Genomic DNA, 22,268 nt, shown 5'->3' with positions numbered 1-22,268 from the left:
TGAATTTTAGAGGAGACTAGGAAGTTCTAAGGAATTAGGGTCTAGTCACATATAGTTTGCCATAAATTAAATCCTACATAATTAAAATAGTTAGTAAGAAAAGTTAATCCGGAAAAATAGATAACTCTGAAGCCTTAACTATTTTCTCTATATTTTATTCCCAATTTATTTATTTGTCTATCCTTTTTATACTCTGAGTTCGAATTTAAATCTTTTGAATATCTCAAAACCCTTTTCTGCTTGCCTAACTAATCCTATCAAATACTATTATTGCTTAATCCATCAATCCTTGTGGGATCGACCCTTACTCACGTAAGGTATTACTTGGTACGACCCGGTGCACTTGCTGGTTAGTAAATGTGGGTTAAAAATTCCGCATCAATGCTCTGGTAATTCATGGTAGGTTGGTAAGAAACCAAGCTCGGATCAAAATTGCTATCAGAGATTTTTATAAAGATTTATATCATCAGGAGAGATCACCGGTAGTGGGATTTAGGGACGCTTTGGTGAATCGGATTAATGCTGAAGACTCGATAGCTCTGGAGAGATTATCGACAATGGAGGAGATTAAAGAAGCCGTCTGGGATTGTGAATCATCCAAGGCTCCAGGGAGTGATGGATATAACATGAATTTCATCAAGAAGTGCTGAGATGAGATTGGTGTAAAATTCATGACAGCTGTATTGGATTTCTTTCGGTCGTCACGGTTACCTGCTGAGTCCAATATTACCTGGGTGGCCCTAGCACCTAAGTTTACCGGAGCTAAGGAGATCAAGGACCTTCGGTCGATCAGCATGGTAGGTTGTGTATATAAAGTAATCTTCAAAGTGATGGTTAGGAGGATGAGATCAGTCATGCCAGGCTTAGTAGGGGAGACCCAAAGCGCATTTGTGAAAGGGTGAAAAATTCATGATGGGGCACTTATTGCATGTGAAATAGTGCACTGGCTAAAGAAGAGGAAGAAAAAACGGCAATTATTAAATTAGACTTCCAAAAGGCTTATGACCGGGTAAAATGGAGCTTCGTGGATATTGTGCTGCAGAAGATGGGCTTTAGTTGGCAATGGAGGTCATGGGTGAAGGAGTGTATTGGCACTGCGTCTATGTTGATCCTGATAAATGGCTTACCATCGAAACCTTTCAAGATGGAGAGGGGTTTGAGACAAGGTGACCCCCTATCTCCATTTCTGTTTGTTCTGGTTGTGGATGTGCTGCATAGGATGATAGGGGAGGCAGTCAGGAACCAACGTATTTTGCCGCTGCTGATTGGTAAGGACAATATAGAGTTATCACATCTACAATTCGCAGATGACACTATATTGTTCTGTCCACCAGAGGAGGAGACCATCAGAAACTATGCCAGTTTGCTAAGGTGCTTTGAGATGACGTCAAGGTTATCTATTAACTTTGATAAATCAAGTTTAATTCCAATCAACTGCGAACAGTAGTGGACAGCCGACATGTGCAACTACTTGGGATGTATGGAGGCCAGTCTTCCAATAAGATATCTTGGCATTTCACTAGGAGCAAACCCAAGACTAGTTAGGACTTGGAAACCGATTATTGATAAGGTTGAGGAGAAGCTCAGCTTGTGGAAGGCAAAAGTACTCAACAAGGCGAAAAGCTTGTCCTTATTAAATCTATGTTAAACAACTTACCGGTGTACTACTTGAGTATGTATAAGATGCCGAAGGCAGTGGCTGACAAGTTGATATCACTACAGAGGAGATTCCTGTGGAGTAAGGATGAAGGGAGGAATGGCTTGGCGCTAGTCAAGTGGGAGTTGGTTCAAGCCCCTAAAAAGGTGGGTGGGTTGGGGGTTGGTGATGCAGTCATTAGAAATATTGCACTTCTGTTCAAGTGGTGGTGGCGGTTCTCAAAAGAGGAGTGTCCATTATGGAAGAAGGTAGTGTGCTCTTGCTATGACTTGAACCCAAATGTGATGTTATCGGCTCAGACATTACCTACTAGAGGGGGCCCATGGAAGGATATCTGTCAGCTGCAGGTTAGGGATAGTGATGTGAGAGATAAGATGATAGCGGGGTTATCTATGGAGGTAGGTGACGGAAGGAGGACTCATTTTTGGGAGGATGTCTGGCTACAAAGTGGTGCGCTAAATACGAGTTTTCCGAGACTTTTCTCTATTTCAAACCAAAAAGGATCTGTCATAGGGATTGCGGGTTTTGGGATGGGCTAGCGTGGATCTGGAACTTCCAGTGGAGATGAGAGTTGTACCAATGGGAGTTGAGATTAGTGGAGTAGTTACATGAAACTTTAAGGTCTTTTAAGCTAACACATGATAAGCAAGACAGAGTGGTTTGGAAGTTTGACAAGGAAGGTATTTTTCAACTAACAATTTTGTGCAGTAATGCAGTCAGAAACCCTTCCGGAGGAAGTTACCAACTACAGTTTCACCAGAACCATTTAGAAATGTTTGGTTCCACCACGGGTGGAGTTATTTATTTGGTTTACGCTGATAGGGAGAGTTAATACCAAAGAAAGATTGCATAGACTGGGGATTGTTCAACATGGTGATAACATATGCGTGTTGTGTAAAAAAGACGTTGAATTTATACATCACTTGTTTCTGGGCTGTGAGTTTACTTGGTAGGTGTGGTGTCGATGGCTATCTGACTTTGGGAGTTCGTGGTCTATTCCGGGCTCACTAAAGGAACACTTTGAGAGCTGGACAGGTGTTGCTCACAGGAAAGGAGACCACAAGTGGCTCATATGTTTTTTCTCTGTTATTTAAAATATTTGGCTAGAGAGAAACAGGCGAATTTTTAACAACATAGAAGGAGATGCTAAGGAGGTGTTTCGTAAATCTGTAATCTGTTATAGAGAATGGTGTAATTTAGATCCTTTTTGTTGTTGATGGCAATGCCGGAGATAACACTAGGGACAGTTTTCTTGTCTTATTTTTACAGATTCCTTGGTTGTTAGTTTTCTTTCGCTCCACTGTCTGTGTTGAGCTCTGTTGTTCAAAAAAAAAATTAGAACCTAGTTCTAGTGTGTGACACCCAAAAAATAAGAACCTAGTGTGTTTCATCTTTAGCGGTGGAAGTTGTAACCAATCGAGAACCGAATCGGTCATAGAACCGGTCAAGTAACTGGTTTAATGGTTCAATGGTTCAACCATAATCGAACCGGTTTTATTAAATATAAAATAAAAATTATTAAAGATACAATATAAATCTTTTAAAATTTAAATTCAATCATTCATGGCATAAAATTCTATATCCACATTCAATCAATAATCATCGACAATCAATAATAATGTCAATAATTACTTAATTAGACAAAACTCACTCAATTGATGCCAAATTACTAATTAAAAATACATATGAACCAATTTCAGCAATAAAAATTGATACGATCTCAAAGAAGAAAAGTCTAAAACCCAACATCATGTTTCAGTTGCTGTTACAACTTACAACATAGCATACCTTCAACGATCATAAAACAAAGAGACAAAACAGAACCAAATTACAAATGTACATACAGCAATTACAGCAAAATAAAACTTCAGCCATTACAGTACAGGAAAAATTCAGAATTACAGCAATTCAAAATCTAAAACTATATCAATTCTGTTCAGCATTATAAAATTATATCAAAATTCTATTCAGCATTCAAAATCCAAAATTCAAAATTATATCAAAATTAGGAGGATTATTAGAAGAATACATTACAGAATATAGAATTCCACAATAAGTGATCACTAGTTTTTAACATTTATTCTCTATACCCTGTTACCCCTGTATTCCATTAACAGAAATATTGAGAAGATTACGAATTTCCATAAACAATGCAGTGAAGCAATACATCATAGCACTATCAACTGATAATAAAAAAATCAGCAACAAGCAAGTAAAGCAACTCAGAAATCAGAATAAACAAAAATAATGAATAATCAATGACTCGTTATACACACATCAGAGGAAACAAATCAAAAACTAAAGTGAAAAAGAAAGAAATCAGTGAAAATAAAGAAGACCACGAAGAAGATGTTGAGGGACAGCGAAGATTGAAGAACTCACAGCGACGGCGAATCGTCCACGGCGGCACGAGTTGCACAGAGAGTGGTGCTCGACACACATAGAGAGAGAGAGATGGCTCGGAGACAGAGGCGTTTTTTACGACGAGAAAGAGGCGGTCGACGATGGCGAGGACAGAGGCGGGCTTCACGACGAGCACAGAGACGGTGAAGAGGAGAAGAGTGGCGGTGACTGAGACTGAGAGTGAGAGAGATTGGGGGATTTTGTAGCTTGTTTTGCAATAACCATGAGAGACACTGCAACAATGGAAGAAGCCATGCACATCAACCTCAGAGACAGCTCCACCGCTTCCTTCCTCCGTCGCTGCCGTCTCCGACAAAGGCTCCGCCCATTCTTCCGCTGCTCTTCAAAGCTGTCACCTTTGAAATTAGGGATTTAGCATTTTGGTGAGACTGAGAGTGAGAGAGAAGAAAAAGGGGATTCGGGCATTTAGGGGGTGCACGTTTTGTTTTTTCTTTTCCAAAGCAAAACGACGCCGTTTGGTGCTGAGTGGGAGAACTGGACATTTAAAAAAATCGTCCAAAAACCATCCGGTTCTTCCGGTTTACCAGTTAACCACGGTTCGCCTAGTTTTTTTATCGATTTTTTTCAGAACGATTTTAGACATGAACCGGATTGAATACATGACCGGTTCCCGGTTAATCCGGCCGAACTGACCGGTCTGGTTTGGTTTTCAGAACGTTGGTTGTAACTCATTATTACACAGAGCCTTACGCTTAAATCGTAAAATAGAGATGACGAGATATTACGATCTATAAAAGAAATGACATATATAAATATAATGGAAAGAATTCATATCTAGGAATTTCAAAATACTATCATACTCGCATGGATAATTGTAAAAGAGATAGGTAAGATTAAAAGAAGGCTAAGAAAACATAATATATACATATCAGAGTTTCAAATACAGATATCAATCTCCAAACTCGACCTGCGAAACTAAGGTCAGTTAGAGTATGTAATTATATATATTTATACAACTCAAAATATAACTCAAACTACAAAATGAACACCTGTTTCTCCAAGTCAACTTCTAGAAGGGACAAAATATACATGCGGAGATTTTATATACATATATACATAGCCTAAAACAAAATATAACAGCCCAAAAGATAGTTCTTTGCTTGTAACGAGGCTCTCCAGACAATCAACGAGATACCTCTCGACCTGCATTTGAAAAACAACAAAAATATGTATGGAATGAGAACCATAGGTCCTCAGCATGGTAAAGGTGGCCGCATAGTTATTAAAAAAGGTTTCAAAAAAGTCAGAGACATTCATAGAACTCCGACACTCAAATTCCAGCTTAAAGATCCAACTAAACCAGAAACTAAGTAAGTTATCTAAGGTATTTCAAGTTCTGAATCCAACTTTAACCTAACACTCCACTTTCTGTCTCCTCCAATCCTCCGAATCACTGGTGGAACAAGCCCCCCTCACACCTCCGCCAAAAGGGGTCTCTTAGAAAACATACACATACAATTCAAGTAAGGAAAACACAAATAGAGGTACAATTACAACAAGTAGAACAAGTAACAGATAAACAGAGTTAAGCAATTAAGCAAACCAAAACAATGCACACTAAAACAAAATAAACAAATGCATACGATATACGCGTGTCCTATGACTGATGAGTCTCATCTATCAGTTATATAACTAACCCAACATGTCCTGGAGTAAAACTCCAAACTCAATAATATAATATTCTATGAGAAAATCCCAAACTCAAATTTATATATATGCCATGGGGGAATCCGAAAAGTTAAAGTGTCCAGTCATATTTTGCGATAGAGGGTTAACAATTAATCTCAAAATATACAAGCCACATAATAATCTCTTTTCTTTTTAAAATAACACTTCAAATCAAATCTTCAATTTTTATAGAAATTTTGTCGGTATCTCTTCTAAAATTCAAACTTCTACCACCTTTCAAGAGTTCCAACCACCAAACTAAACACCTTTCAGTCATTCAAATTATTTCTAGTATCAAATTATTTTAAAATCAAACAAATTTCAATAACAAATCGTTTACAAAATCGAACCACACATCTCTCAACCAATCTATTCAATTCAATTTCCAAACTCTCCATCAATAAGTGTTGATTAGTTGGTATAACTGTCGGTATCTAATGTCGATGATATTGGACTGATCGAGTTTTGGAGTTTATAAATTATGATTATTCATTTGCTGAAATTCTTCGCTATTAAACAACAAACACCCCACAAAAAGTTGTAACTGATAATCTTATATATATAAAAATTATTATTTCAAATTTTATTTCTAATTTAAAAAAAAACCACAACCACGACCTATGCGGTACTTTCTAAGATTCTTGTCGTTTTTTAATTTTAGTATTGGGCCAATAATAACATTTTAGCTATATTAGAACCTAGTCCTAGTGTGTCACCCAAAAGATAAAACTTAATGTGTTTCACTTTTAGTGGTGGGAGTCGTAACATTTTACTATACAAAATCTTACACTTAAAATGTAAAATAGAGACGGCGAGATATTATGATCTATAAAAAAAATACGTATATAAATATAGATAAAAAATTTATATCTAAGAATTTCAAAATAATATCATACTTATATGAATAATTGTAAAACGGATAGTGTTCCGTCCTAGGTGAACCGAGGTATACAATGCTTAGTCAGCTGTTGGGCTTGCGGAAGAACTATAAGCCGTCCAAAGAGCAGCGTTACAAGAGAACCTCGACACCTTGAAACACAATGGTAGGAGCACCTGCAAAACGCATTCTGACGCTCAAGTTAGAATAAGAATTATCAGAGAGCGAGAGAAATAAACTAGAGAGAATGATGTGACATGTCCTTTCTAGCTTATTTAGGTATGATTTTATAGATGAATGAAGTGTTGTCCGTTGCTTGGTTGTTCCGATATTAGTGGCTTGGATAGTGAGTTCCGTTATTGTTGGTAACAGCTAGGGGATAGTGTTTGACTTGTGTGTGTTTTCGGTCAAGTGGTTGCTTCAGTTTTGATTTTGTTTCCGGTGTTTCTGGTCCATTATTGAAGTTGATATTAATTCCGAGCTTAGCGGGGTACACGTCATAGCCCCCAAACTCGGCTGACATTGTGTGTGAATGGTAGGCGAGCTTATTAGGTTGTGCCCTTTGTTTTCGTCGCATTTTTGGCATTGGGCTTTTCTAAAATGAATTTCAGGGAAATTTTAAATGACCTTGGGAGACTTTTTGCTGTTTCTTCTCTTGCAAAACGTGCCCGCTTTTAATGCGCTCCTTTGCCGTTTGGGTTTTCCATGCTTTTTAGCGGTTGCGAGTTAAGTTACCCACTAAGTTAGTGGGCTTGCAATAATTTTTCCTTGTTTTGGGAATTTCGTTGCTGTTTCAAATTCTTTCTACTAGCTGACTCTTGCCATGACTTCTAAAGGTTTGTCTTTTTTCCTGTAGTTTGTTTTCGTTTCTCTGTTCTTTCTTCTAAAATGGCGAGAGATAAAGAAAAAGAAGAAGTTGTGAAAGAGGATAAGGTTAATCCATATTACTGGGTTCATGATGATGTGAGGACTCGCTCCTCCTCATTTGTTAGTATTGACTTCATGGGTGAGCTTCGGGGTTTAAATGTTGTAAAGGAGGGTTCGGGTGCTGTTGTTGAATTCCTTCCTTGTTCTAGTGAAGATAGGGTTTGCGAGAGGAGGGGGGATTGGCAGTACTTTTACTTTTATACGACCTGTCTTACTGAGCTTCATGTTAGGTTTCCGTTTTCTGCATTTGAGAGTGACGTTCTAACTCAGCTAAATTGCATGCCTTCACAGTTACACCCTAACTCATGGGTGTTTCTGTGTGCTTTCCAATGTTTAATGAGCTTTCTGTTTGCTCCTTGTTATCTTGCTGTGTTTTTTTTTGTTTCAAGCGAAAAGGGTTCGAAAAGGGTTATGGGTATGTTTGAGTAGTTATCCTGGCCGTTCTCTCTTCCTTCTTTATAAGTCTTCTTTTAAAAATTTTAAGTCTTTATTTGTGAAAGTGAGGTCGGTGGAGTCTGAGTACCCCTTCTATCTTGACGATGAGTTGATAGAGCAGTTTCCCCTATATTGGTGTTCGGAACCTTGCCAAATTCTTGAGGCTGTTGATCGGAGTGAGGAGGAAGAGCGATTGATAGACTTTTTGGTTGAGAGTTTTGCTGGAGGGGAATGTTTATCTATCCCTGACCTTCTTCGCTATCATGATTCTGGGGATATAGACGGTTTGAAAACATATTTAGGTATTTTTTGATTGTTTTATGTTTGCTTCTCGCTCGCTTTATTTATTTTGACCTTTTGCTTCTGTGCAGGTGGGCGAGTTCATCTCCTTGATCCTTCACGTCTTCAGTCTTTTCTTAAGAAGAAAAAAAAGAAAAGCTTACTGATGCTTCTGTGGCCGTGAATGAAGGGGTTGGTGATGTCACTCAATCTGTTGCCCAGCCCGCGTCTTCTTTCAAAAGGAAGAGGAATGATGTCGAGAAATCTGTGGAGGTGATTTCAGAGGGAAACAGGGAGGTTGTTGGAGGTGGTGGGTTTGCTTTTGATCGGCAGAAGAAACTCCATGGTTTTATTCCAGGGTCTGGCTCGCATTCCTTGTGGAGCGATCAATTTGATTTTGCCGATCTCTCTGATAAAGTGTCTCAATATCCTGGTGACATGCTCATGACTCGTCGGGTCGGCATTGAAGCGCTTGGCAAATATGTTCAGGTAATTTCCTTCATAGTTCGAGCTCTTTAAATGTTTTTCGTTTGTCTTTTGATTCTTATTCGGCTCCAAATTTGTGTAGATTGTTGCCTCTCGCCTGATGTGTGTTGGCCGTACCACCGAGCTTATCGGCGCCGAGCAGTAGGAGGCTGTGAACAAAGTTGCTGATTTGGAGAAATCATATAACGCGAGGATTGCCGAATTGGAAAAAGCTACGAAGGAAAAAGATGATGTTGTGGCTAAGGCGAAGGAATTTAAAGAGGAGGTAGCTCGTTTGAGAAATCAGATTCGGCTGCTGCAGGCTGAGGTTAAGGAGAATGATATTGCTAAGGGTCGGCTTACTTCTCGTGTTCACGAGTTGGAGGAGAATGACATGGAGATGTTTTCTTATGGTTTTGAACGTGCCGTGAGTCAGATTGCTGTATTGGCTCCGGAGTTTAATAGTGACCAGCTTGACATGACTAAGATAGTGGTTAGTGGAAAATTGGTTGTAGATGGCACTGTGGAGGAGCATGATGAGAACGCTCCCCCCTCTTAGCTTGTTTTTATTTATTTTGGATATGTATTGATAACTCTTTACTTTTTGTTTGACTTTGTTTAGTTTTGTTGACCGAGGTTTGGTCACGTTGTTTTGTTGATATTTTGAACTCGGATAGTGTTTGTTTTGGCCAAGGTTAGGCCAAGTTGACGATATCACTTTGTTGTGATTGAATATATAGGTAATTTGAATATATTGGGCATCCGGCATGATTAAAACCCTTCCTTAGGCAAAACCCTCTTTGTTTTGGGAAAAAAGCTCTAAGGGGGAAAAAAGGGTACCTTCATCCGCTGATTATACAACTCATGATCTATACATTTTTAGTGACGTGACATTCCAGTTCCCTGACAGTGGGTGGCCTTGTAATGTTTGGAGTTGATAAGCCCCCATTCCGAGTACTTTTGCTATTCGAAAAGGTCCTTCCCAGTTCGCGGCGAGCTTGCCGTGCGAAGGAGGTCGTCTTGCATCTTCGGTTCCTCTGAGGACTAGATCGCCCTCAGTGAATGCTCTGGGAACGACTTTTCTGTTGTGTGTTCTTGCCGCCAATTGCTTCATGGCTCTCTGTTTAATTGCCGTGATATCTCTGTCTTCTTTGACGAGGTCAAGCTCGGCATTCCTTATGTATGTGTTGTGTTGTTCATCGTATAGCTCGGTTCTGATTGTGGGAATCTCGACCTCTACTGGAATTAGCAATTCTGACCCATACACTAGTTTGAAAGGTGTTTTGCTCGTAGTGGTTTGTATTGTTGTGTTGTAGCTCCACAATATTTCTGGGATTAGCTCAGCCCATTCACCCTTCGCATTGTCATGCTTTTGTTTTATTGCCTGCAATATAACTCGGTTAGCAGCCTCGGCCTGCCCATTGGTTTGTGGGTGTTTGACCGAGCTAAAATAATATTGTATATTAAAATTTTTTAGAAATGAGCCGAACTTATTATCTGTAAATTGTCTACCATTGTCTAATATTATTTTCTTTGGTATTCCAAATCAGCATATTATGTTTTTCCATATGAAAGATCTTACCTTTTCGGCTGTTATTTTTGCTAAAGGCTGTGCTTCTATCCATTTTGAGAAGTAGTCTATTGATATTAAAATCAATTTTACCTGACCTGACGCTATTGGAAATGGGCCGAGGATATGAAGCCCCCAACTGTTGAAAGGCCAGCTTACCTCCATGCTGTGTAATACCTCGGCCGGCTTTGTAGAAATGGTTTCGTGCTTTTGACATTTATCACATGTTTTGACTTTTGTTATACAATCTCTTTTCATGGTCGGCCAATAGTGTCCTGTCCGAACGATCTTTGCAGCAAGAGCTCGTCCTCCGATGTGATTCCCACATACGCCCTCATGAACTTCGTCCATAACTTCTGTTGCCTCATCAGTGTTTAGGCATTTTAGCAATGGTTGCGAGATACCGCGTCTGTATAGTTCTCCCGCTATGTTTGTATAGGGACTTGCTTTTCGTCTAAAGTGTTGCGGGTTGAGCTCGTCTCTGGGTATGGTACCTGTATTGATGTACTCAAGAAAAGGTGTTCTCCAGTCATGGAGGTGGTTAATGCTTGTTATAGATAGTAATTCAATGCTGGGCTTTTTAAGTGTGAGCTGTGATAATGCCAATGTTTGTGTGACCGCCCTAGTGGCGGCAAGTTTGGATAATATGTCGGCTCTAACATTCTTTTCTCTATGCACATGTAGAATAATGAATGAACTGAATTTTGAAATGAGATCCTTTGCTATGAGCTAATATTGCTCTAGCAAGAGATCCTTTACCTGATATTCTCCTCGAATTTGTTGAACCACCAAGAGGCAATCACAGTGTGCTGTCAGGCTTTGTACCTGGAGGTTGAGGGCGAGCTTGAGTCCGGCTATAAGGGCCTCATACTCGGCCTGATAGTTGCTTGCTGGGAAATGGAACTGAAGGGATTGCTCAGCCACCACGTTGTCCCCTTCTTTCAGGATTATCCCAGCTCCGCTTCCTCCTCGGCTGGATGCTCCGTCGACGTGTAGTTCTCAGAATTTGTTGTGTTCGTTCGAGGTTAGTTCCGATATAAAATCGGCGAGGATTTGTGCTTTTAATGCCGACCTTGGTTGAAATTGGATATCGAATTCTGAGAGCTCGATGGACCATTTGGTCAGTCGTCCTGCCAATTCTGGTTTTGTTAGTATTTGTCTTAATGGTTGATTTGTCTGAACTATTATTGTGTGGCTCTGGAAGTAGTGTCTGAGTCTTCTTGCTGTTATTACAAGAGTTAAGGCTAGTTGTTCTATCTTCGGATACCTTTGTTCTGTTGAATGCATGACTCTACTGACGAAGTATACTGGTTGTTGTGTTTTTCCTGTCTCAATGACTAAAGCCGAGCTTATAGAACGATTAGAAACAGATAAATATAAGTATAAAGGTTTACCGACTATTGGTCTTTACAGCATTGGTGGTGATGACAAAATGGTCTTAAGCTCGACGAACGCCTTCTCACATTCTTTTGTCCATTGAAACTTCTTATTCTTTGCTATTGTTTGGAAGAAATGGTATGATCGGCTTGATGCTGATGGTAGGAACCGAGATAGTGATGCTACCTTTCCTGCCAATTGTTGTACTTCTTTTATTGTTTTAGGGCTCGCCATGTTGAGTATTGCTGCGCATTTTTCAGAGTTCGCTTCAATTCCTCGTGAAGTTAGCATGAATCCGAGGAATTTGCCTCCTTGCACCCCAAAGGCACATTTTTCTGGGTTGAGTCTCATCTTGTACGCTCGGATCTGTTCAAATATCTCTTTGAGGTCGTCGCAGTGTGACTTTTCCTGAGTGGTCTTGGCGACCATGTCGTCCACATAGATTTCCATGTTTCGGCCTATTTGGTGATGGAACACTTTGTCCATCAGTCGTTGGTAGGTTGCGCCTGCATTCTTTAGACCCAATGGCATTACTCTATAACAAAAATTTCCATGTTCAGTTATAAATGCTGTTTTGCTTTTGTCTTCTGGATGCATGAGTATCTGGTTGTAACCAGAGTATGCGTTCATGAAGCTTAAGCTTTTGAAACCTGATGCACTGTCTACGAGTTTATCGATACAAGGTAAAGGATGAGCATCTTTAGGGCATGCCTTATTTAAATTTGTGAAGTCAATGCACATGCGCCATTTACCTGAGTTTTTCCTTACCATTACCACGTTCGAGAGCCATGTGGTGAATTTGATCTCTTTGATGAAGTTAGCTTCAAGAAGTTTTTCGGTTTCTTCTAGTGCCGCCTTTGATTTTTCTGCTCCGAGATTCTTCTTCTTTTGAGCTATAGGTCGGATCGTTTTGTCGATGGTGAGCTTATGGCAGATAATGTTTGGGTCTATTCCCGGCATGTCTGTTGGAGTCCAGGCAAATAGGTCGACGTTGTCTTGTAATACTTTTACGAGTTTCGATCTTTCTTTTCCTTGTAGTGCTTGTCCGATGTATGTTACTTGTTTTGGTTTTGCCGTCAGTGGGACTTCCTGGAGTTCGTCTGCTGGTTTGGGCCTTTCTTGGGTGTCCCCATGAGGGTCAAGCTCCGCTAGGGACAGTACCTCACATGTGTTGTGAATGGCTTTTACCTCTTGTTGGAATTCTATTCTCGGAGCCGAATTTTTTAGGCTTGCGTTGTAGCATTGCCGAGCTTGTTGGCGGTCTGAATGGAGTGTCGCTATTTTTCCGTCCTGTGCCTGAAATTTGACACATAGATGAAAGGTTGAAACTATTGCCCTGAACATGTTCAGGGCAGGTCTTTCGAGGATAATATTATAAGGACTATGGCAGTCAACTATAAGATATTGTATGTCAATGATCCGTGACAATGGGTGGTCTCCCATCATCGTCCTCAACCATATGTAACCCTTAATTGGTACTCTTTCGCCAGAGAATCCGACTAATTCTCCGGATAAGGGTTGTATAAGTTTTTCAGATATTTTCATTTTTAGAAAAGTAGTATAAAATAGAAAACCAGCACTACTACCTGGGTCCAGCAGGACCTTTCTTACCAATAACTCGCCTGTTTGGATGGAGATTACCACTGGATCGTCTGAGTGTGGTGCGGCCGAGCATATATCTTCCTGGTTGAAAGTGATTTCTTGGTCGGATGCATCCTTGTTGCTATGTGGTGTTGTTCCTTCTATTGCCAGCATTGCGCGATAGCTATGCTTTCTTGCCGAAGTTGTTTTGCCGCCCTCGGCGAATCCTCCTGATATGCAGTTTATGACCCCTTTAGATGGTGTGCTGTTTGACCATTTATTGACTTACTTGCTTCCCGAGGTTTGTTGGGGTTCTTCTTTGTCTCTACCGCCCTCTTTGTGTTTCCTTCCCTCGATGTACTTATCAATGAGGCCTTGTCAGGCTAATCTTTCTAGTAGATCTCTGGCTATCACGCATTCATCGGTTGTGTGTCGGTGCTTTTGGTGGAAGGCACAGTGCTTGCTCTTGTCAACAAATCTCTGGTCTTGATAGCTCCTAGCTCTTATTGGTGGTTTTATGATCTTAGCATTGAGTATTTCTTTGATTATCTTTTCCCTCCTTGTGTTGAATCTGGTGTAGTTGTCGAATTTTGGGGTGAGTTTAAATGGTTTGCCGAGATCTTTGTTGTTCGCCGACCTTGGTATCTTGTCTTCCTCTCTTCTAGGTTTTCTTTCTGTCCTGTTGGCTTCACGGAGTTCTTCAATCTCTATTTGTCTGGCTACTCTTTCCCGGAACTCCTCCAACATCTTTGGCTTTGTGACTACGATCGTTTCTCTGAACTTTCCGGGTCGTAGGCCGGCCTTGAGACCATGTAGGTGGACGGCTGTGTTCAGGTCTTGTATTTCCATGGTTGTTTCTGTAAATCTGGTCATATAATCTTTCAAACTTTCTTGGGGACCTTGGTGGATTGTGCTGAGGTAATCCGATCCATGTACGTAAATCCGTGCTGCCGTGAAGTAGTCGATGAAGGATCTTGCTAGCTCTTCAAAAGAAGAGATTGACCCTGCAGGTAATTTTGAAAACCAAAGTAAAGCAGCTCCGTCAAGGTAAGTAGGGAAAGCTCTGCAAAGCACAGGTTCGTTATTAGGTCCGTTAAAAAATATCATAGACTGAAATTTCTTAATATGAGCCCGGGGGTCACCAATCCCCTTATACGGCTCGAGTGAGGAAGGCAGCGTGAAGTGTTTTTGCATCTGGTAATTTGTGATTTCTTCAGAGAACGGGTTGTCTAAGATCAACCTCTCCTTTGGTGGGTTGACGCCCAAAAAGTCTACGCTGCCTTGGGTTGGGCCTTTGGAATTGTCTTCTTGTTTACTGGCGTTGTTCTGGGTTGATAATTCGGCGAGTCTCCTGACTTCTGCTTGTAGCTCGGCCATCTGGGCCATGAGTTCGGCCTGAGTGGGTTGATGAACTCCATTATCGGCCATGTGTGAAGGTTGACAAATCCTTCGTAAAAGGAAAACGCAAAGTACTATATGGGAAAATGGGTGGGGTTAATGTAACTTTTTAACTCCACGGTGGGCGCCAAATATTCCGTCCTAGGTGAGCCGAGGTATACAATGCTTAGTCAGCTACTGGGCTTACGGAAGAACTATAAGCCGTCCAAGGAGCAGCGTTACAAGAGAACCTCGACACCTTGAAACACAGCGGCGGGAGCACCTGCAAGAAGCACTCCGACGCTCAAGTTAGAATAAGAATTATCAGAGACTGAGAGAAATAAACTAGAGAGAATGATGTGACCTGTCCTTTCTAGCTTATTTAGGTCTGATTTTATAGATGAATGAAGTGCTATCCGTTGCTTGGTTGTTCCGATATTAGTGGCTTGGATAGTGAGTTCCGTTATTGTTGGTAATGGTTAGGGGATAGTGTTTGACTTGTGTGTGTTTTCGGTCAAGTAGTTGCTTCAGTTTTGATTACTTTGTTCTCCTAACGTACTTATCTTAAGAAGTCAAACATCACTAAAGAGAAGTTATCACATAATTAGATTTATTCTCAACCGTTCCACAATATTAAACCCATTAAGTAATTACTTGTAGCACAATAACTCTATAAATACATCCACTCTTGACATGGAAGGAGTACACTATTCATTTTGAGTAATTTGATATTTATTTTTTACTCTAACTAACTTGAGCGTTGGAGTGCCTTTGCAGGTGCCCACCTCGTTTTTTAAAAAACCAACGTATCTTCTCTCTTGTCCAAGAAAAAGTGAGTCCGAGCATCAGGAAAACGAGCTATATACCTTGGAGTCGGCTATCCACACAAGAACATTTGGCGCCCACCGTGAGGCAGAAATTAAATAACCCACGACAACCTTTTGTTATTATTTTGCAGGTCCATGACTGATAATGTTGTTCTCCCATCATGATGAACTGGTGGTAATGAACATCACTCTCTAAGCGGAGGTAAAGAAAATGACCGATCTTCTGATAGGGCTAACGAAGGAAACAAGAAAGGGTCGAATAAATTAATTTCAGTGGGGCCGAATAATTTCTGCTCCACTGAAGTTCATAAAGTTGGAATTATATTCGAGTTTTTTAACCAAATTTAATAATCTTTTACAATATTTTTGAATAAATTTTTACAAACTTATCATTTATTCTATCCTTTTAGTGATAGTGAATCTTTTTTATGTTCATTTTAAATTAACGTATTACTCATGAATGAGTATCCGCTTTATTTTTTATTTTACATTGCTTTGCTCTAATCATAATATTTATTATTATGCTGAATTCCTCTTTTTTCTTCTTATGTTGCCGACAATAAAAAATTTAAACAACTTACAATGATAACGACACTTTTTCATTGATTTTTAGCAAAGTAACGTAATACATAACTACTTTTTATCCCTATTGATGAATTATGCACAAAAATGTTATATGATTGATTCAACAAAATTTTATTACTAATGCTATATTACTTTGTCGTTAAACTTAGCCACATTTCTGGTAGATGAAATTGTCATTATCATTCATAGTGTTATGAATTGGGACTTATCTAATCCAAATCTACAAAAATAAAGGCCTAACTGTAATGTTGCTCTACATTTTTATTTCTATTTGTTTTTTTGGTAGACCTCGATTATAGTTCATGAGCAAATTTCATCTCCTCCTCTAGCAACTCAGAGAGTTATAACTTATGAACCTGTTCTTGCCTGATCCGTCGAGGTATAGATCATCCTCCAGTAGGTGTCTATCAACTTCCTGGTTGGATCATGATATATGTCGGCCACAGATGGAACGGGGGAGAGTACCTGCAAAACGTACTCCAACGCTCAAGTCAGCAAATTGAAATATTCACAAAAAAACTCTTATCTTGGAAAAGATCGATAACATACCTTCAAAACTCTGATTGTTTCCTTTTATAACCAGGAGATGAAGACAATCGTTTTCTCCTGGATTAATGATTTTCGATGTTACCGAATAAAGGTCATTTATCGCCATAAATCGGCAGAGTCAATACGTCGGTTACAAGGAGGCCTGCCGAGTTATAACTCGTAACTGAAATATAACGGCCATATCACAGTCCTCAAACTTAGCCTGGACTTAATGAGGCAGGTTGAGCTTTCGAATTTTCATAACCGAGTTATAGCTCGGCATTGGGGAGTCCCCAGATCAACTTGACTTATTAGATAGAATTATGTGTATATAAATATATATTATTACTTTTTATTTAGAATGGGGAGGGTTATGATGACGGAAATTAATGATGATAGTAGTTTTCAAAGTAGGGTGCAAGTTCCTAAGTGGTTTTGTAACCGTTGGGAGTGGGGTTTTAATGAAGGGTCATGATTTATCCTGGAATTGAAGGGTTTTATTAAATGCATGGACAAAAATTTATTTCAAGTTACACTCACTGAGGGAAGAGACTGCTGCTTTAACTTGTGTTGCTTCCAAAGAGTTGCAAAGAATGAGTAAAAGAGGTTAGTAACAACATTCCTGCACTTTTTACCTTAGTTAATTCCTGGTTTCTGAAAGAAAAAGAATGGCTGAGAAAAAGGTAAAGGCTTTTCCTAAGGTTGAAGCCGATGAATCCTATGATTGAGTTGATGGGGACGTGAAGATAAGGGCCTCTCTGTTCATTGAAAAAGAGAGTGTTGGAGAGGTTAAGCTGTCAAGAGTAGTGAGACCTGGATTCCATATTGAACTGATGCCATGCAATCGCATAGATCGTGTTTTCCATAGGAAGAAAGATTTTGAGAATTTTTACATGTATAACTGCGTTCTTGAGGAATTGTTTGTCAAGCTGCCTTTTACAAATTTTGAATGTGATGTATTAAAGCAGATGAACTGCGCACCTTCTCAGGTCCATCCTAATGGATGGGCGTTTTTAAAATGTTTCCAAGTCTTGATGCAATTTCTAGAGATTGAACTTGAACTAGAACTGTTTTTTTTTCTTTTTCAGGCTAAAGGCGTCTGGAAAGGCCTTTAGGTTAATTTGAATAGTATACCTGAATTTTCTATTTTTAAATTGTACAAATCTTCTTTCAAATATTTTAAGGAAATGTTTCTTAAGGTGAAATCGGTAGATGAGGAATTTCCATTATACTTAGATGAACACCTTGGCGAGAAATTTTCAATTTATTGGTGTTGTCAACCTCATCACATACTTTGTCCCGAGCTTATAACTCCTCGAAACGAGTGCATAATAGGTTTTTTGTTGGAAATGGTCGACAGAGGTGGTTTAATATCTGTTTCAGAATTGCTTCCGTGGGAGGAAGATAGGGTGTCTGTTATAAATTATTTTGGTGAGGTGTTATGAGCTATGTCATTTTAGTTGGATAGTATGTTAAATATACTCATTCAGTTTGATTCTTTTCAGCTGGTAAATATCCTGGAGTTTCAGCATCAACTCTGAGGGCTCAATTTAGGCCTAAAAATTTTGAAAGGTCTTCTTCAAACCCAGAGAAGATGGAGGGTGGGGCTGAAGTCAATCAACCACCACCGAAGAAAAAGGGGATTGTTTTCAAGAAGAGGAAGTCTGATGTGATCAATGTTGATGAAGAAGAAAAAGGGATTTAGCTTGGTGAACTGGTAAACTTCATTATTAAACAAGAAAAACTCCACTCATTTGAGGAAGAGGGTGATGGTTCATCAGTGTGGGACAGAAAGTTTCCATTTAATGTTATGGCAGATGAGGTTATTCAATCTGCCTAGTATGTGTCTCATATTGACGAAGTCGGGGACGTTGGTATAGATCAATTCATGTAGGTCAGTTGTTTTATGTTTCTTATAGCCCGCTTAATTATCTTCCCAAAAGAAAAATTTTAAGGACTAACAGTCATCTGTGTTTGTTGTATAGGTTTTGGGATTTCGGCTGGCTAGCATAGGCCGGAGCCAAGAAAAAAGGCATAGAAAAACACTACAGACTACTGTGGAGAGTGCTGGTCTGAAAGAGCAGCTGGAATCAAAAGAGACTACCATATCTGAGCTAAAGAAAGAACTTTCCGATGTGAAAGAGGAGTTGAGGTTGGAGAAAGAAAAGCACGAAAAGGTCATAGAATCGTTGAGGAAGAAGGAAAATGAGTTTTCTAGCATGAGTGAGCAGATGATTGAGGTGACATTGAAGTTAAAAAATATGGAAACTAGCCGAGAAGCTGAGATCCTTGACGCATTTGCTGAGGGCTTTGAACGTGCCATTACCCAGGCAAAGTTCCTTTCCCCTGACGACGATTTTACTGCTCTGGACCCGAGCAAGATAATTTGGGATGGTCATTTGGTTGTCGATGAAGAAGTCGTAGAGGAGAGGTGATAATTTAGCTTATTGAAGATTGTTATATTATAGAATGTTGGCTTTGTGTTCAACTTTTGGCGTTTTGCAATAAGTACGGGATATGAAAACCCTGTAGAAACTGTTATTTTGAATACAGCATATGGAACCCTTGTAAGAATTGGTATATTAAACTTGTTTGATTTGTGAAACTGCTACTGATATATTTCTGATAAATTAGGATGTGTTTGCTCCTATTTTGTTTGTATATTTCCCAAGAGAGGGTCTGATTACTGTAGTGTGTTGAGTAGACAGTTGTCAGCTTAATTTGTGTGCATATAGTAGCAATGCGACTTTTTATTATGAGGAATAACCTTTTACTGTTGTAACAGTGGTAGAACAATAATAGGTTTAATTGGTTTTAAGCTTTTAAGTCAAATAAGCAATTTGTTAAGTAAACATTGATAATAACAAGAAGATAAATAATTTTTATTCAATGCGGTACCTTTACAAATTGAATCAGGTAAGCTAGTCTCGTTAAAACCTCCTCGAGCAAAACCCATTTTTGGAAAAAAAATCTCGAGGTAGGAAAAAGAGTACTAGCATTCTGCCACTATTAGCTATAGTATTGCTTCAAGGAATTAACATTCCAAGTGCTAGGTAGTTTTGTGCCGTCCAATCGTTCTAGCTGATAAGCTCCTCTGCTGAGCACCTGATGGATTCTGTAAGGACCGTCCCATGCTGCGGCGAGTTTGCCATGCGAAGGGGGTCTTCGTGCCTCTTCAGTTTTTCTCAATACCAAGTCGCCTACATGAAAGGATCTCGGCTGCACCTTTTTGTCATGGTGTTGACCTACTTATTGCTGCAAAGCCTGGGTGACTCGCACCTCCTCAACCAGATCAAGCTCGGCCTGCCAAACCTGGTCATGATCTTCGGCTTGTGTTCTTAAGGATCCTTGTGAAATTTCTATTGCAATCATTGCATCGGATCCGTACACCAAACGGAATGGTGTTTCTTTGGTTGTTGAGTGTATCGTGGTGTTATACTCCTATAAGATTTCTGGAATAAGTTCAGCCCATAAGCCTTTAACGTCATCGAGTTTTTTCGTTAGATCTTGTAGGAGGACCTTATTTGCAGCTTCCATTAACCCGTTGGATTGAGGATGCACTACCGGTGAAAAATGTTGTTTTACCTGTAAGTTCTGCAAGAAAGCTTTAAAATTATGGTCGATAAACTGGCGACCATTGTCAGTTATGATATGACGAGGTATACCGAATCTACAAATTATTTTTTGCCACACAAAGGATATCATCTGTGTTAATGTAATTTTGGCTAAAGGTTGAGCTTCAATCCACTTAGAAAAATAATCAATTGCCACCTCTAAATATTTTACCTGTCTTGTGGCAATGGGAAAAGGTCCGAGGATATCAATTTCCCACTGAATAAATGGCCAGCTTACCATTGAATGGTGTAGATTTTCAGCTGGGATGTTAATGATCGGAGCGTGCTTTTGACAGTGATCACAGGTTCAGACCTTTGTCCGGCTGTCCTCCCATATGGTGGGCTAGTAGAAGTCAGCTCGGAGTATTTTCTGTGCTAGGCTTCTTGCCCCTGAGTGTATTCCACAAATGCCTTCGTGAACCTCAGCTAGGGCTAAGTCGGCCTCCGACCTTTCTAAACATTTCAACAGCGATTGAGAATAACCTCGCCTATACAATTTGTTATTCAATAGCATAAAGAAAGATGCTTGTCGTTTAAATTTTTTCGAATCTTGGACCCATGGCAGAAGTTCTCCATTTTTAAGGTAGTGAATATATGGTTGTTTCCAATTACTTTCATTGATGATATGAAAAACTCCGACTATATTTATACTCGGCTCATCTAGGGTAGACTGCAAAAGTGTGGCAGTGTGTGATTGGGTAGTAGCTAGTTTAGATAGTACATCTGCTCTGTGATTTTGATCCCCAGATATGTAATTAATTTCAATCTTTGAAAAACTATTCACAAGGTGCTTAACAATATCTAGGTATTTTAACAGAATAGGATCTTTGGTTTGAAAACATTGATTTACTTGTTGGACAACTAACAAGGAATCACATTAAACTTTTAAATTAGTAACGTACAATTCAATTGCTAACCTGAGCCCAGCAATTAAGGCTTCGTATTCGACCTGATTATTGCTGGCTTTAAAAGAAAACCAAAGAGAATGCTCAACGACAACTCCTTCAGGATTTTTCAAGAGTATTCCTGCTCCTGATCCTTGGGGTTTTGATGCTCCGTCAATGAATAGTACCCACTCCGTACTGTCTGTGTCAGGGTTTAGTCAGGTGAACTCGGCAACAAAGTCAACCAAATATTGGGATTTAACAGATCCTCTAGGTTGATACTGAATATCGAATTCTGAGAGTTCGATAGACCTCAGGGTGAAGGTCGGGAATTCTCATAGCTATCTTGGTAAAATGGGTAGTGTAGTCTTTCAAACTTTCGTGCTGACCTTGCTTAATGGTAGTCAAATAGTCGGAATCGTACAAATATATTGTCGACGCCGCAAAGTGATCTTTGAATTGCTTCGCCAGCTCTTGGAAACGTGAAATTGAATCTGCAGGCAAAGAGAAAAACCAGTCAAGTGCAGGGCAATCTAAAAAGGACGGAAAACAACTACATAAAATAGGGTCGGATGCACCGTTAACGATCATAATAGATTGGAATTTTTTGATGGTGTTGCTTAGGATCTCCCAGCCCATCATACGGAGTTAGAGTTGTCAGCATGGTGAATTGTCTGGGAAGTTGAAAATTCTTGATATCGGCTGTGAACGGCCCTGCAGAATTATCAGGCTCATCATCCTCGCCCTCGGGTGAAGCTTCGTCATTCCGAGGACCTCCATCATCATCATTCCGAGGCGTCTTCGAGACATGGGTTGGCGCAGAATGATGTTCGTCATTTGTCTGCCGCTCGTGGTGATCATTATTGTGTTCAAGACGAGCATGGGCTAATTGCTCAATTTGTTGCTGCATCCTTTGATTCTCCTCCGCCATACGTTGATTTGCCTCAGCCATGCGCTGGTTTGCCTGTTGAAGCTCAGTTACCATCCGAATTAGCTCGAATGGAGTGGGAGGAGGTACATCAGCCATTGACGGATGTTGGGATATTTGGGGCCTATAAAGGGAGGTATTCTAAATTTTCGGCCCCACGGTGGGCGTCAAATATTGTTGCCTAATCCGCCGAGGTATAGGTCGTCCTCCAGTAGGTGTTTATCAACTTCCTGGTTGGATCATGATATATGTCGGCCACAGATAG

The 22,268-nt window shown here is 39.8% G+C and overlaps 2 protein-coding genes across 2 annotated transcripts; one reads left to right on the top strand and one right to left on the bottom strand.

Moving 5' to 3' along the window:
- The first annotated feature begins 1,045 nt into the window (after positions 1-1,045).
- On the top strand, positions 1,046-1,447 carry LOC130950214 (uncharacterized mitochondrial protein AtMg01250-like). Its single transcript, XM_057878739.1, has one exon. The coding sequence runs from the start codon at positions 1,046-1,048 to the stop codon at positions 1,445-1,447; it is 402 nt and encodes a 133-aa protein (XP_057734722.1).
- A 12,191-nt stretch (positions 1,448-13,638) lies between these two features.
- On the bottom strand, positions 13,639-14,688 carry LOC130950212 (uncharacterized). Its single transcript, XM_057878738.1, has one exon. The coding sequence runs from the start codon at positions 14,686-14,688 to the stop codon at positions 13,639-13,641; it is 1,050 nt and encodes a 349-aa protein (XP_057734721.1).
- Between the last annotated feature and the right edge of the window lie 7,580 nt (positions 14,689-22,268).

This window comes from Arachis stenosperma, chromosome 9 (assembly GCF_014773155.1).
Source record: "Arachis stenosperma cultivar V10309 chromosome 9, arast.V10309.gnm1.PFL2, whole genome shotgun sequence".
Lineage (NCBI taxonomy): Eukaryota > Viridiplantae > Streptophyta > Magnoliopsida > Fabales > Fabaceae > Arachis > Arachis stenosperma.
The sequence above is the reverse complement of the archived record's forward strand: the minus strand, read 5'-3'. Positions and strand labels throughout refer to the sequence as shown.

Bases quoted from the DNA above. Each gene is read 5' to 3' on its own strand.
- LOC130950214 (XM_057878739.1), top strand. From the start codon at position 1,046: ATGGGCTTTAGTTGGCAATGGAGGTCATGGGTGAAGGAGTGTATTGGC.
- LOC130950212 (XM_057878738.1), bottom strand. From the start codon at position 14,688: ATGGCCGATAATGGAGTTCATCAACCCACTCAGGCCGAACTCATGGCC.